This window comes from Protopterus annectens, chromosome 4.part0 (genome assembly GCF_019279795.1).
Source record: "Protopterus annectens isolate FY-2018-M chromosome 4.part0, PAN1.0, whole genome shotgun sequence".
NCBI classification, from domain to species: domain Eukaryota; kingdom Metazoa; phylum Chordata; order Ceratodontiformes; family Protopteridae; genus Protopterus; species Protopterus annectens.
The window spans coordinates 526,719,569-526,735,201 of NC_056733.1; the positions used below are offsets into that span (position 1 = coordinate 526,719,569).

General features: G+C 44.3%; 1 protein-coding gene across 5 annotated transcripts in view; it reads left to right on the top strand.

Annotated features, from left to right (window-relative positions):
• Positions 1–15,633, top strand: part of TCN2 (transcobalamin 2) — a 2,080,282-nt gene that overhangs the window by 1,767,483 nt on the left and 297,166 nt on the right. For all 5 annotated transcript variants that reach the window (XM_044068453.1, XM_044068452.1, XM_044068454.1 and 2 more), the window contains one exon: positions 969–1,149. In XM_044068453.1, the coding sequence (XP_043924388.1) occupies positions 969–1,149 (181 nt within the window). The remainder of the gene's footprint in view (positions 1–968; positions 1,150–15,633) is intronic.

The following is a 15,633-nucleotide window of genomic DNA, read 5'->3' on the forward strand; positions in this document are numbered from 1 at the left end:
CATAAGTAATTACAGTTCTAGCTCAGTCATTTGTACATACTATAAACACTGTTTTGTAAGTTCTTTTTGCAATATCAGCATATGTACACTTCTTTTCTTCTCTCATTGCAAATACCATCTCCGGTCATCTCCTTTATCATTATATATTACAATTTACCTGTATTTTGCAGATGTTATTTACCCCTTATTTTATTCTGTGTTGGTAATACTGTTTCTAATGTGCCATTGCCTTACTTGCAGTTATGTCATTGACTGAAAAGTTGTGAATGCATTTGTATTTCCCATTTGGCTTGGAATGTGACTATAAAGAGTACCTAAACCACTTCACTCTTCTGGTTAACAAATTAAACTAAATTAATAAAAGTAGTGATAGGGGCTTGATGGCCAACAGGCACAGGATAGAAAAAAAGAACTAAGAACAAAACAGGCTTTCTTTTAGAACTCAGAATGAATATAATAATTAGATAACCATAAATAGCTACTACGCACAGAAAGAAAGTTTACTGCATAAGCCAAGATCAAGTTTTTGCCCTTTGCCTGGACCATTGTTAAGATACATTAAAGTGCCATGCAAGGGTTGAAAACTAATGCTGATGTTTGCAGTAACTTTCCTTAGTGTGCATTCTAGCAGCTTAATGATTTTTTAGATTGTGGTTCCTAGTTTTCTTGTTGAGCTGATTATGCATTACCTTGCAAAGAGCTAATGATAATTTGGCACTTGTTTTTACACTACAATTCATTTACTCAATATACTGTTCATGGGATGATATGGGTACACATTTTCCATAATACATACTGTGAGCAGTACATAGTCACTGTATTGACTACGAGAAGCCCAGATGCATAGCAGCTAGTACATTCGGTTCAATAAAAGTAGTACTCCAGTCTTATATTTAGCATTAATTCCTTATCAGTATCTAATGGATTCATTGTCACTGTGCAACAATATAAATTTGTTCTTTCAACAGATACTCTGACAACATCCCATTCTGGACTAAATCAACTTGGCAATGAAATCAAAGTGACCTTTATGGTACAGAACATTGGCAGTACGAACAATGAATATGAAGATACTGTATTCGTTCCTCAAGGGTCATCATTGCTTGAAGTCCTTAAAACAGCACATAAAGAAAAACCTAAACACTTTGCGTAAGGAAATCAACCTTTTTTAATGCATAAAATGTATACCTCATTCACATAATGTTTTCTGTACAGCTGTACCTGTTTCATCCTGGAATTTGGCAACTTTTGAAAGCGTTCTCAAAGTGAGTGTTAGTACATGTAAAAATTAGGTGTGGTAATCTCAGAAAGGAGTAGAAAAGTTGTACCATCAATGAAAAAGGTCAGTGTAACATTAAATTAACATTTGGGTTTACCTACCTTATGTGTCTTCTTTCCTGACCAGAACTCTCTGTCAGCTATGCCTAAGACCCTTTTAAGACTGGCACTTTACTTTCTCCAGGGTCCCATCAAACTTTGATTTGTGTGCAAGACATTCATATAAAGCCAATGTTCTTAGAAGTCTTCCTCAGTTCTACTTGCCAAATTCTGTGGTTTATTTACATCTAGGTTTGGCCTAGAATAAATTGGACTGTGTTGTGCCTCATGGTTATCTACTATATACTGTTATCCATTGAAGAGCTTCAGTCAAAATATTACTTAAGTATTGATGTTAAGTTGTCAATCTCGCCTTCATTCTTGCTTGATGGGTTCGGAGCCGATCCTCGGCTCGACTTGCTTTAGCTCGAGAACTCCTTTTACCAGCTCGAGGCAGCCCCATATCCCATGATGCAAGGCAGTAAGTACCCAGATCTCGTTTGCCGCTTCGCTTGGGAGGTCTTCTCTTTACCAGCTCCTGGTAAGTTGTTCACTTTTGTGAGTTTTAAGCCCCTTTTTACTAAAAAACCTTGTATTGATAGTTTTAAACTTATATTATACCTTTTCTGACAGAAATTTCCTGTCTCCTTTATTTTTTGTTAGTGTATCTTAAAAAACCCTTCCCATCCCCCCCCTGTTAGGGTGTGTGTATTTGTTTTGTAGAATACCTTTTGGTATTTATTTAAGTTAATTTTTGACTGGTGTGTGTGTGTGTGTTTTTCGGCACCATGTCAAAGGAGAGGGTCTCAGGTTTTAAGAAGTGTGACTCGTGCTGTCAGAAGATGTCTCTGACAGACGGTCACACTTCTTGCCTATTGTCTGGGCCCTCTTCACCTGCAGGACTCCTGTGCTATTTGTCACTCCTTCAGCCAGAGAGTCCTGCAGGAGAGACATAACATAAACTGGTTCTTAGGCTCTCCGGCTAAGTCCATCAAAACCAACAAGAGTTTCCAAGGCCCAGGCTTCTGTTCCTAAGCCTGCGGCCTCGGCTCCGACTTCGTACTGAGTTGAGATCGGCTCCGGCTGGAGCCGATTCTGGCTTTCGCGCTCGGCACCGATGGCTATCGGTGCGAACCCCTTGACCACCGATGTCGGCTCCGATCGGCTCCGACACCCATGTGGCACAGGCATCGGTGTCGGCTCCGATCGGCTCCGACACCGTTACTTTGGTGGCTGTATGGCTGGAGCCGATACATCGAGCATTCTGTCGGCGTCGGCGCCGACAGGATCTGTAATATCGGCTCCGATGGCTCATTCCAGGAAGAGGTCGAGGTCTCCTTCCTTGGAGCCGATACCTCTTCTATCGGAGCGGAGCCATCGGGCGATCTTCAAGGTCATCCAGGTTGTCAGATCATGACCTAGAGAGTGGTCAGTAGATTACTCAAGTCACAGGTACTGGCCCAAATGCTACACAGTCCGTCTCAGCAGGCGACTGTTGGTCCACACCGTTACAGTTCCTCCTTCAACTCTACCCCAGAGTTTGGAGTTGGAGTCTTCGGGCATGGTTACTGCTACGGCTGGAGGACGGATACCCCTTCTGTTCCTTCAGCCTCTACTCTTATCTCCTCTTCCTTAGAGGATTGTGGTCGGGCTTCCATGGTCTCCTCCGAGGGTGAGTGGCATCGGACCCTTGTCCGAGCCGCTCTTCCCCTTGGGCGTCGGCCTTGGTGAGCTCGGCTCCGACATCTGCCTCGGAGACTTCCCTTCGGTGGTCCCGGAGTTCCTAGCTCTTGGAGCGGGTTCTCTTGGACCTGCCTGGGAGGGAGCATTCGAGGTAATGAAGAGTGTACTGGCCACTGGTATCAGTCAGCAGTCTGTTCCGTAGCTCCTCCCTCTATAGTACCTGTTGACATCTCTGCCACTTCTCTTGCTACAGGACCCAGAGATCCTCTGCCTCAGGTTTCCCCATTGAATTTCCCCTCTTCCGAGGACTCTCCTGATGTTTGGAGATCCTCCTAGGAAGAGGACTTGTAAGAGGAAGCATGTAGACTCCCCGAGTCTGTCACTTGGATACTGACTTTGATGAGTCAGAGGGATCCCCTAGATCCCCTCTGAGGATGTCTCCTTCTCAGACATCCTAGAACTTCTGAAACAGAGGGAAACTGGCCCACCAACAATCCCTCTGAGGATGAGTCAGTATACCTAGAGGCGTTTGGATCTCGGCCCTCCACCTCCTGGGTGTCTCCGCCTTCGACCCCTTATGCAAGTTATTGCAAGGCGTGGGCAGCTCCTGACTCTGTAGAGCCAGTCCCTAGGAGGCCTTCAAAATTTATCACTGCCCCGTGACAAACAATTCCTTACCAAGGGTGTCCCGCTGATGCCATGGTGGTGGCTGCGGCCACCAAAAGGAACTTGCAGATCCTTCCGTGCCCGTCCATCCTCCTGACTCTAGGACCATGGATAGGTATGGCAAGGATGTTTTCCTCAGCGACCTTTGCTATCGTTCGCTGAATTATCTTTGTCACTTCACCAGACTCCAGAGATATCCTGAAGGAGCTGGGAGAAGTAGTTCAGGATCCTACAGCTGCAGGGGCTCAAGAAAAGATTGCGCAGCTAGGAACCCTCAATTCCATTGCTAACTCCTCCATGCGGCTAATATCTTATGCTGCGGATGGGCAGTAGAGCACAGGTGTGGCTCTTAGCGCCAAGCCTGGATGCGGCTATGTGATTTTTGGATCCCTTTAAGGCGTCCTTCACAAATTCTCCCTTTGATGGGTCAGCTTTGTTTGGCCCTCAGGTGAAGAAACCTTGACCAGGTGTGAGCAGGGCGGCAAGACTCTTTCTGCTGTTGAGTCCGTTTTCCACCCTTCTAGGCCTTATCCCAAAGGACAGAAGGGTGGGAAGATGTTGTTCCCTAAATCCCAAGGAGTCACGCGGATTCACGTGGTCAGTTTACCCCTAGAGGCAGAGGGTAACAACAACAGCTCTAGAGGCAGAGGGTCCGAAGAACCAGGAAACAGGGAGCCTCTCTCTGATAAGCCCTTTCAGCATCCCTGAGGTGTTGCCCGGCTGTCCCTCCTTGGAGGCAGTCGGGGAAGATTATCACTGTACCCAGAAACCTGGCATTCCCTCACTCAAGACAGATGGGTACAGTCGATCATATCCAAGGGTTACATAATTCCTTTGAGGAAAGTCCTTCCCTCAAGTTCCCTTCCAGATGTACCACCGGTCTAAGGAGATTGCAGAGTTAGAAATCGCAAAACTACTGCAAAAGAGCCATTCAGCCAGTTACAATAGACCATTCAGAGCCGGAATCTACTCAAGGTTCTTTTTGGTCCCCAAAAGGCGGAGACTGGAGACCAATATTGGATCTCAGCAGACTCAACAAGTCTGTCAGGAAGACAAGATTCGAATGGTCACTCTTCAGTCAATTCTGCCCTTCTTACAGAAGGACAACTGGATGTGCTCAATAGATCTTCAGGATTATCACATCAAAATTCACAGCAGGAGATTTCTCCGCTTCGGCTGGGGTCCAGTCACTTCCAGTTCAGAGCCCTGCCCTTTGGTCTCACTACAGCCCCAGAGTGTTCACCAAATGCATGGCAGTGGTCACGGCTCACCTGAGGCGTCAAGGATTCCAGGTGTTTCCGTATCTCGACGACTGGCTCCTGTCAGCCACCACCAGGCATCAGCTTATACAAGCCAGGGATTACACAATAGACCTTTGTTCTCATTTAGGCATCTCAGTCAACTTGAAAAGTCATCCTTATCGCCCTGCCAGTCTATTACCTTCATAGGCAAACTTAAACACTGTTCGGATGTCAGCTACCCTTACAGAACAAAGAGTTTCAGACATTCAGACTCATGTCAGGATCATTCTGGCCAGCAAGAAAGTACAGGCCAGAATGGTTCTAAAATTATAGGTCTCATGGCTGCGGCCATTACTCTTCTTCCCTGGCTCGATTCTACATGCGCCTCCTTCAGTGGATGCTGTTCACACAGTGGTCATACCAGCAACTCCCAATCGTCACCAGATTCTGGTGACGCAAACATGCAAAGAACATCTTGCTTGGTGGATCACATCGTCTCAGGTTCACCAAGGCAGGTGCTTTGTACCTCCGTCCCCGATAGCCACTGTCACCACGGCTGCCTCCCTGTTCGGGTGGGGTCATTATCAGGGCAGGATGGTTCATGGGACGTGGCAACCGTTCGAGTACCATCTGCACATAAATGTCCTGGAGATGAGAGCAGTGCTTTTAACGTTGCAAGCCCTCAGCGACTTTCTTCCCGTAGGGACAATTGCAGTCCACACAGACAACATGTCTGTAGTTTGGTATATCAACAAACAGGGCGGAACCAAGTCCTACCCTTGTGTCGAAGCGCTCAGGCTATGGCAATGGGCGATCTCCTCTCATCGGTTTCTGGTAGCAACGCATATCCTGGGAAAACCAACATTATAGCGGACAGATTGAGCAGAGCTATTCTCATGCCTCACGAGTGGTCTCTCAAGCAATCCATAGCGGAAGAGATTTTTCTGGAATGGGGTCGTCCATGTTGCGATCTTTTGCTACTCCCCAAAACAGCAAATGTCGAGACTTCTTCAGCCTCTTCCCTCTATCAGGCCAACCCCCCAGAGACGGTCTGACCCAGGATTGGCCCCAAGGACTTCTTTATGCCTTCCTCCATTTCCTCTGATCCTCAGGTGATCCAAGCTACCGTTTGAGAGCCAAATTGATTCTCATTGCCCCTTACTGGCCTCGACAAGTTTGGTTCCCGTTCCTCCATCATCACCTTTTGGTGCAGCCGTGGCATCTGGACCCAGTGCCAGATCTACTGATTCACCAATCCGGTCAGCTGCACCGGTCAATCCCTTCTCTCAACCTCACAGCATGGTTGCTCCACTTCCTTCCTTAGCCAGGCTTCCTTTGATCTCTAACCCAGTTAGAGACATCATAGTAACTTCACTAAAATCCTCTACCAGGAGGATTTACACAAGCAAATGGAAACGTTTCTCTTATTGGGCTAAGGCCCAAAATATTGATCCTTTTACTGCCCCTGTTCAGGCAGTTCTGGACTTCTTAGCAGAGATTTTTCATGCAGGCTCCTCTTCTTCCACAGTCAGAGTTCAGTTGGCTGCTATTTCTAATTTTCATGTCGGGATAGCAGATCATAATATTATGTCCCATAGGCTCTGCAGGGCCTTCTTGAAAGGAATTTTCCTACTAAAGCCTCCAATCAGGAATCCTCCTCCTCAGTGGGATCTAAATTTAGTGCTGACATCCTTGATTCTTCCCCTTCGAGCCAGCTGTTTCTTGTTCCCTGAAATATCTTTCTTGGAAAACTTTATTCCTAGTGGCTATTACATCTGCCAGGAGGGTGTCTGAACTTCATGCTCTTTCGGTTCGACCCCTATTTGATTTTTCACAAAGACAGAGTATCTTTGAGAACTAATCCATCCTTTTTACCTAAGGTCGCTTCAAACAATCTGAATCAATCCATTGATCTCCTGTATTTTTCCTAACTATTCAGATAGAGCTGACAAAAGCTACATTATCTTGGCGTCACCGTCAGCTTAGATATTATTTGGACAGAACAAAAAATTTAGAAAATCTGATCAACTTTTTGTTTCCTATGCGGATAATAAAAAGGCCTTCCTGTTTCTAAAGTGACTTTGTCCAGATGGCTTTCTTGTCATCACTGAAATTTATACGATCAGGGGAAAACAGCTGTGCTCAAAACCTAAAGCACATTCAACTAGGAGTTTAGCTACTTCTACAGCTTTTCAAGCTAGACTGCCTTTGGACACTATTTGTGCAGCGCCACTTGGGCCACTCCTCACACTTTTGTCTCCCATTACAAATTGGACTTGGCCTCCAGGGACAGAGCCAGTTTTGGCTCTACAGTCCTCAAGAGTTTGTTCCATTGAGCCACCCAGGATAGAGGTGCTAGGACGCGGTCCCATCAAGCAAGAATGAAGGCGAGATTGACAACAACATTAAGTTATGTACCTACCATAACGTTCCATGTTAGTTGTCTTCTCCCTTCTTTCTTGACCCTCCCTCCTTCCCCTGGCCTGGACAGACCTTGTATAAGAAACTATTATGCTAAAGACCATTCAGACCTGGTCCTTTTTCCATCTGTAAGTTTCTTCTTCCTTTGGGAAGTATTTTATGCTTGGTGTTATTGCCCTTTGTCAACAAACGAGATCTGGGTACTTACTGCCTTGCATCATGGGATATGGGGCTGCCTCGAGCTGGTAAAAGGAGTTCTCGAGCTAAAGCAAGTGCCGAGTCGGAGCCGAGGATCGGCTCCGAACCCATCAAGCAAGAAAGAAGGCGAGAGAAGACAACTAACATGGAACGTTATGGTAGGTACATAACTTCTTATTTTTGGTTGAAGGAACAACATAAATGTTGTTCTGATGTCTTTTCTTTCCATCTCAACATACGGGTTATCAGATCCGATCTGACCATATCTGACACTGACAACTATTTAGATTCTCAGATCCATGGCTCGCATTCCTTCCTTATATCCATAATTCCCTTCTGTGCCTACAGCACTTTAGATCTTGTTTGCCGCTCGTTCGGTTCAGTTGTGATCTGTGGGCTCAGTGCTTCGTTAATCATTGGAGATAAGTTATAACTTCTTGTCATAAAACTTTTGATATTTGATATCGCTTAGTATTCTTTATTGTAGATTGTGGTGTTAATGTTTTTGTGTAGCACTTTGTTAGTCTAATCATTTTGCTGTTGCGGTTATATCTTGCTACCCTTTTAGCATTCCCTCTTCAATCCAAAAAAAGAGTTTCTCTTTTTGTATATCTTATAATGTTAGGCAACTGTTAATATTCTGTATTGTCTACCTATAACTTGTTACTAGTTTATTGTTAGCGTTGTGTGAGTGCTTGTTTTTTGGTGCCATGGGTGACAAGACTACCAAATTCGAGAAGTGCACCATATGCAGGCAGAAGATTGCCCCAGGACAATATTCATTGTGTGAATACTGTTTAGGAGTGGATCATCTGCACCTGTTTTGGGGTTATGGCACTCATCAGTCGACAAAACAAGTTTTGAAAGGTCTCCTCTCTAACACAGTGTGAAAAATTACCTCTTCTGGTTCTACCTCTGCTTCTCTTCTGGTAAGAAGCTTGCGGATAAAATGAGGTCTTCTAAAGAGAAAGATAAGGGGAAAGACAGAAACATCTGATAGTAAGAATAAGAAAAGAAAATAGTTCAGAAAAGATCCTTTGATCCTTTGGCTCTGTCTGGCCCAACTCCTAAAACACAGAGGTTATCAGATCGATTAATTTTCCAGAACCAGTTTGGATCTCATTCGCTTCTCCTTCTCAAATATTTTATCTGGCTGGCTGTTCCTCGGCTCCATTCCCTAATTTGCAAGACAGATGGGCACATTGGTCCTTCAGACTGTCTTCAGTAGCATCATCATTCAGGTCCTTTTGGTTGTAAAGGAGTCTGTCTGAAGCTAATGTTGACAGGATGTTACAAAAGTTTCTGAGGAGCTAAATCCAGTTGGGGTTCTTTCTAGCACCCCCCCCAGAAGTTCCAGGTCTGGCCCCTACAACCCCCTTTCTAATATCTCCTTCTCCAGTCCTTCCTTTGGATTCAGATTCAGTGACTATAGACCCATGTGTTGCCCTCTGGATGTCCTTATCAGAGCCTATAGCTTGGTCAGCTTCAACTCTGTTTTCCTTTACCTGCTCAATTCTGATGGCACTGGATCTCAAAAGTTTCTGAAGCTGAGAAGTCAGAGCTGATGCCTAGGTATTGGGGTCAATTCTGCAGTTGTTGGAGCCATTCCTTCCCTTGGTCACTTCAGCTCCTGATAGTTTGACTGCATCTGCTGAGTGGGAGCAGTTCCTGGTAGCTTCCTGTTTTGGGCTGTTTTAATCTGGAGTTTTTTCTTGGTTCTGGTCTTGGGGATTTGAGGCTTTTGAAAGGGTTCTGTCCAGATCAAGAGAGGAGGTCTCTTCTACTCATTGGACTCCATCCTGATCCTCTTTGTATTCTGTAGTCCCATTCTGCAATCATCCTGTCAGACAGGGACATCCAGTTCCCTAGAACCTCAAGCATACTCACCAAGTGAGTTTCTGCTTCCAAGCCCTCCCCTAAGCCCCCCATTGGGGAAGGGCATAGGAAGTAATTTTGTAAAAGGAGACATCTGGATTCCCCTCAGGAGTCCATCACGGAATATATTGACTTTGGGGAAGGGACTGGTTCCTCAAGATCTCTACTGGAAGATGTCTCCTTCAGGGGCATCCTAGAATTGATGAAGCAACAAAGGGGTTGATCCACTAATGCTCCCTCCCAAAAGGAGTTGTTATTCCTCAAGGGTTTTTGGGTTGGCTCATCTTCTTCCTGGGTCGTCCCTCCCAATGATTAGCTCATTGATTTGGTCTCTCAAGCATGGAAGTAACTGGACATGATGGAGCCAATACCATGGAAACCCATCAAAATTTTGGTTAACTGTAGGATCAGGCCTCATTGGAGCAAGGGTCCTAATGTAGATGTCATCATGGTTGTGGCAACCACAAAAAGGAGATATCAGAAGAAAGCACCTCTGTCCATCCTCTAACAGGGAGTCCAGGGCATTGGACACATTTAGAAAGTGGACTTACTCTTCAGAGATATTTGCTTTATGTGCACTGGATTATCTAGCTCACCTGACACAATTCCAGAGAGACTTGACCAAGGAGCTTTTCAAGCTCCACTTGGGTACCTTGTCTTCTGAAATACAGAAGACTGCAGAGTTGCAGCTAACAACCCATCAGTCCATATGTAATGTGTCCATGTTCTAGCTATTGAATGCAGCTTATGGCACTTTGAGAGCTGTAGGCACCAGCCCTGCTGTACACCGACATGCCTGGATGCAACTCCGTGACTTTGCAAAGAGATTCAAGGCATCCTCTTAAATGACCCTTTCAGTGGGTCCACCATTTTTGGATACAAATCAAAGAAATTCTCACCAGAAGTGAACAGGAGGGCAAAACCCTGTCTGTCACGGACATCTGATTTTCCACCCCTACAGGACCTTTTTCTCAGAACAAAATGGTGGAAAGAAGTTATGGTTTTGTAAGTCCCAGAGTTTTGCTCAGTACACCTTTGGAGACACCCCCCACCAGAGCAGAGGGCTAAACAACTTTAACGGATGTCACCCTCATGGTAGAGGTGCTCCACAAACTGAAAGATTTTGAGGTGCTTTTACCAAGAAACCCTTTCAACATTCCTGAATGTTTGCCCAACTGCCACACCCTGAAGGTGGGCAGGTGGCACTTATCTCTGCATCCCCAAGTCTGTCAAGATTCTTGGGTGCAGAAAATTATAACCAGGGGCTATTTTATTCCCTTTGTTTCCAAACCACAAAACAAAAGAAAATTTTTTGTTGTTCCATTCAGTCAGGAGAGCGCAGCAGCTACAAGATTTTCAAAGCTGTTAGCAAAGCAAGTCATCCAGCAGATTCCACCAGATGAGCAAGGATCCAGAGCCTATTCAAGATTCTTTTTGGTTCTGTAAAAGACCAGGGACCTCAGGTCTATCTCGGACCTCAGTCACCTCAGCCAGTTTGCAAAACAAACAAAATTCTGGATGGCCACGGTTCAGTCCATTCTGTTTCTCTTGCAGAAGGACAACTGGAAGTGGTTAGTAAACCTTCAGGATGCCTACTGTCACATCAGAATAGCAAGGCAGTGTAGGAGGTTCTTCCTTTTTTGCTGGGATCCAGTTGCATTAAGTTTGGGGCATTGAACTTTTGTCTCACCATAGTTCCCAGGGTGCTCACCAACTGCATGGCAGTGGTTGCAGTACAAATCAGTCTGTAGGGGTTCCGGGTGTTCCCTTACTTGGACAATTGGCTCATTACCGCTTCTATGAGGGAACTACTTATTCAGGCTAGGAACTTCTTCCTCCACGTATGTCATCATCTGGGGAGTTACCATCAACATGAAAAAAAGCCAGCTGACTCCGGTTTAGAATGTAGAATACATAGTTAGCCACCTGGACAGTTTCTCAAATTGTAAAATTCACAGACTCGAGAGTACTTTCTGTATGATGGTAAGCTTCCGAAGTCCTTTAACACTTGGTGTTGCCAGCTTATGGTGGTGATGGCTGCTTCAGTTACTCTGGTTCCTCATTCCAGATTTCACATGAGACTTCTGCAGTGGACGATTTCTGTAATTTCCACTTCATATAACATCAGTATGCAAATATCATATTTAGTGGTGGTTGACTTCCACACTGGAGGTTCTAGACTGTGCATTCATCTTTTCATGCCCTAATGCAACAGTGACCACAGATGCCTCCCTTTTGGGGTGGAGGGAGCATTTCAAAACGAAGATGGTCCAAGGCATGTGGACAGTGTCAGAGTCTAGACTTCACATCAATGTCTTGGAGATGAGAGCAGTCTTCCTAGCACTGCAGGCCTTTCAGGACTGCCTCCCCAAGGGTGTGGTTTCTGTCCAGCTCGACAATACGTTGGTGGTCTGATACATCAAAAAAAAAGAGGAACCCACTCATATCCACTGTGTTAAGAAACCATGAGTGTTTGGTAGTGGGTGATGTCTTCCCAATGCTTTCTAGTAGCAGTGCACATCCCGGGGAGTTCCAGTGTTTTAGAGGACAGATTCAGCAGGTCCATTCTCTTGCCTCATAAATGGTCTCTCAGTCAGTCAGTGCCTGCCAGTCTTCAGCCACTGGGGCTAGCCTTGCTGTGAATTCTTCTCATCCCCTCTCAACACGTAGTACAGCAACTACTTTGCCTTGATGCCCCAGGAGGGACAGTCACAGAGGGATGCTGTGACTCACACCTGGCCCCCAGGTCACCTCTATGCATTTCTACTCTTTCCCCTTATAGTAAAGTTTCTTCAGAAAGCAATTTGGTGCAAGGCTGCAGTAATATTCACTGGTCTTGTCAAATCTGGTTCCCCTTCCTTTAGCCTTAAATGAAACACCCTCCCTGGGTGCTGGATCCACTTCCAGATTTCTGTCCTTTAAGTCAGCCTTACTGAGACATCACAGTCCTGAGATTAATCACTTGGTTCCTCCAGTTCCAGTGATGGCTGGAAATGCCAGGCTTTCTTCTTCTGTACTCAGTATTGTATCCACTTCAGAAAAAAGCCACTAGAAATGTCTTTAGAAGTAAATGGACGAGATTTGTTATTTGGGCCTTCTCAAAAGGGCTAGATCCTTTTTCCAGTCCATAACATTTATGTTTTGAATTTTTGGCAGGGCTATTTCAGAAAGGTGCTGGTTTTCTATCATCAAGATACAGCTGGCAGCCATCTCTACCGTTCATGTTGGAGAAAATTGGACTGTCGTTGCTTCATTGAAACTGTCCAAGGCCTATTTGTGAGGAACCGTCTTTCTTAGACCACCACTGAGGGACCTGATTCCTCCTTGGGACACTGTCTTGTTGCTTAAGGCCTTGACCAGACTCCCATTTGAGTCAGTAGCATCAGCAGAACTCAAACTTTCTGTCTTGGGAGACTGTTTTTCTTGTGGCTATTACTCAAGCTATGAGAATTTCAGAATTTCAAGCATTGTCAAGCAAGTCTCCTTATCTGATTTTCCATGAAGATATAGCTTCTATTCAAACCAGTGCCAACTTTCTTCTTAAAGTGATGTCCAAAGGTGCCCTTATTCAAGCCATTAACTTGCCAGTTTCCCTCCAATTTTTTCTAACAAAAGGAACTGTACATTGCATTTGTTGATGTTCATCATCAGTTGAGATTTTCTTTGCTTCATACCAACGTTTTAGGAAAACTAATCAGCTTTTTTCTCCTTTTCCAGGGACAAATCAAAAGTCACACTGTCCAGGTGTCTATCTGATTGTATTACTTTCACATGCAAAGAAAAAGGGCTGTCTCTGCCTCATGAACCTAAATCCCAATCAACTAATGCATTCACAGCAGCTGCAGCTTTCTTTGCCAGAGTACCAATAAATGATATTTGTACTGTGACTAGTTGGTTGACAGTTCACACCTTTATCTCCCATTATAAGTTGGGCCTACAGTCTTTATCCCTTAAGTCTTTTGACTCTGCCGTTTTTCAAAATATCCTTCCATAAGACCACCCAAGAGTTTATAGTAGCTGGGGACTATTTCCCATATGCTGAGATGGACAGAAAAGACAACATTGTGTACAAACTTTATGTACTTACCATAACACTAGATTCATGTTGTCTTCTTCCATCCAGCTTAACCTTCCCTCCTTCCATCACCCTTGCCAAAATTGTCACCTTTGTGGCTCTCGACTGACCATATTGGGCTTGTTTGGAGCCTTGTCTTGTATACAGTTCTTCACTGTGTCCTGGCATATTTCCCTCTGTTTTCCTGTTTCCCTTATATTAGTAAAGGTATGTTTAGTATGCAGAAGGGCCAACTCAATCTGAGGTACTGTAGGGACTGAAGGGAATTATGGGTAGAGGAAAGGAATCTGAGCCCTGGATCTGAGAATCTGAAATGTTGCTTATGTCATATCCAGTCGGATCCGATAACCCATATGTTGAGCCAGATAGAAGAAAACAGCACAGATCTAGCATTGTGGTTAATTTTCTGAAGCAAGTACTACAGTTAAAACAACACCATGAGACAGAAATATGAAGCCATTTTCTGAAGCTCCAGATTCTTCTCAGCAATTTCAGTGCTGTCAGAACTAAGGACCTTAACAACACCTTTGTCAATGCCCAAATCAGTATCCCTCCTAATCACATTGGTTCAAGAGGTTTCAACAGAAGATGAGCTAGAACATCTGGAATATTTTATCAGTATACATCCTATTTGGCTGTTCTCTTTTTGCACCCTTTGATTGGAAATCATTTGCAAAGGGATATTTCAGTTTAATGCAGGAAATAACACTTGTACATCAACGATCAGCATTGGTACTCTCATGGGATTATTGTTGGTATGTGCATAAAGCATACACACACACATTTTTGCAGGTGTCTGGAAAGATTCATGAGGTTAGAGGACAAGAAAAAATAATGACTTTCACTAATTCTTCAGGGCAAGAAGACAATTTGTACATGATGGAGATTCACTCTTCTGCTTTTCAGGATTCTGATAAACAAGGTACTTCTCCCCAGTTTCGAGAATCTCCATTAGAAAATATTTTACAGAACATTGCATTATGTCAAGAGGTCTTCCTGGAGATTGTCTTTTCTGTGTACTAGGATTCCTTACAAACAGGCCTGGAAAGTAGATTCATTTTCATTCCAATGGGCAGGAATGCTGCTGTATGCCTCCCCCTCTCCTCTGATCTTCGTATTTCTACTAAAAATAAAGAAGGACTCTCCAGACATAATGATGATAACTCTCTTTTGGCCTAGACAACACTGGTTTTCTCTTCTCATGCCGCCGACCAAAGGCAATTACCAAAACCTTTCTCATAGTATGGACCTCCTTTCACAGGACAGTGGAGTTCTCATTCACTCCAGTATCCTAAACCTATACTGTGATTGTTTGGATGATAGTTTTTTGATCCCATTTAGGCTCTGTTTTACAGGGAACTTGAAGCAGGTATTAAAGGAGGCCAGAAAACCTGCTGCTAGAAAATCGTATTTTGCTGAGAAGCAGAGACCAGGACCCAACCCAGGCAGGGGCTCTAGTGGAACTCCACTATGTGTGTGAATTGTTCAGATCTGGCCTATCTCCTGGACATTTTTGCTAGTCTGTCACTAGTAACCCCCTTTCTTCTTTGTTCCATAGTCAAGCAATTGTTAAAAGGAAGTTTACATCTTAAACCACCTAGAAAGCAGGTGGTTCCTTCCTGGCATCTTAAATTTGTGCTGGAAAAGCTAACCCTAACTCCATTTAGACCTTTAGTTAGTTCATCCTTGAAGTTCCTTACTTGGAAGACTGTTTACTTATTGTTTTAACTTTACCTAGAAGAGGCTTTGAGTTGCAAGCCTTCATGTCTTTTTGATCTTTCATAAAGATAGAGTGACTCTTAGAACTGATCCTTCATTCTCATCCAAAGATGTTACTAAATTTACGTTAAGTCAGTCTATAAAACTCAGATATAACTAGGATAAGACAAAAGATTTCAGACTGCCAGACCAGATTTTTTTCAAAAGGTAAGAAAAGGAAGGTCAGTTTCCAAGGAAACCATATGTAGAAGGTTAGGGTCTATATCAGCTTATCGAAAGCTGATAACATTGAATGCTAGTTGATCGACCACAAAAGGTTGAACAACCAAAATAGCGAAGACACGGAACAGCAAATTTTTTTTCCCAGGGAAAAAACATCACTGTTCCGGGGAAAAAAACACAACATAAAGTGGGGGGCTTCGCCCCCCCAGACCCCCC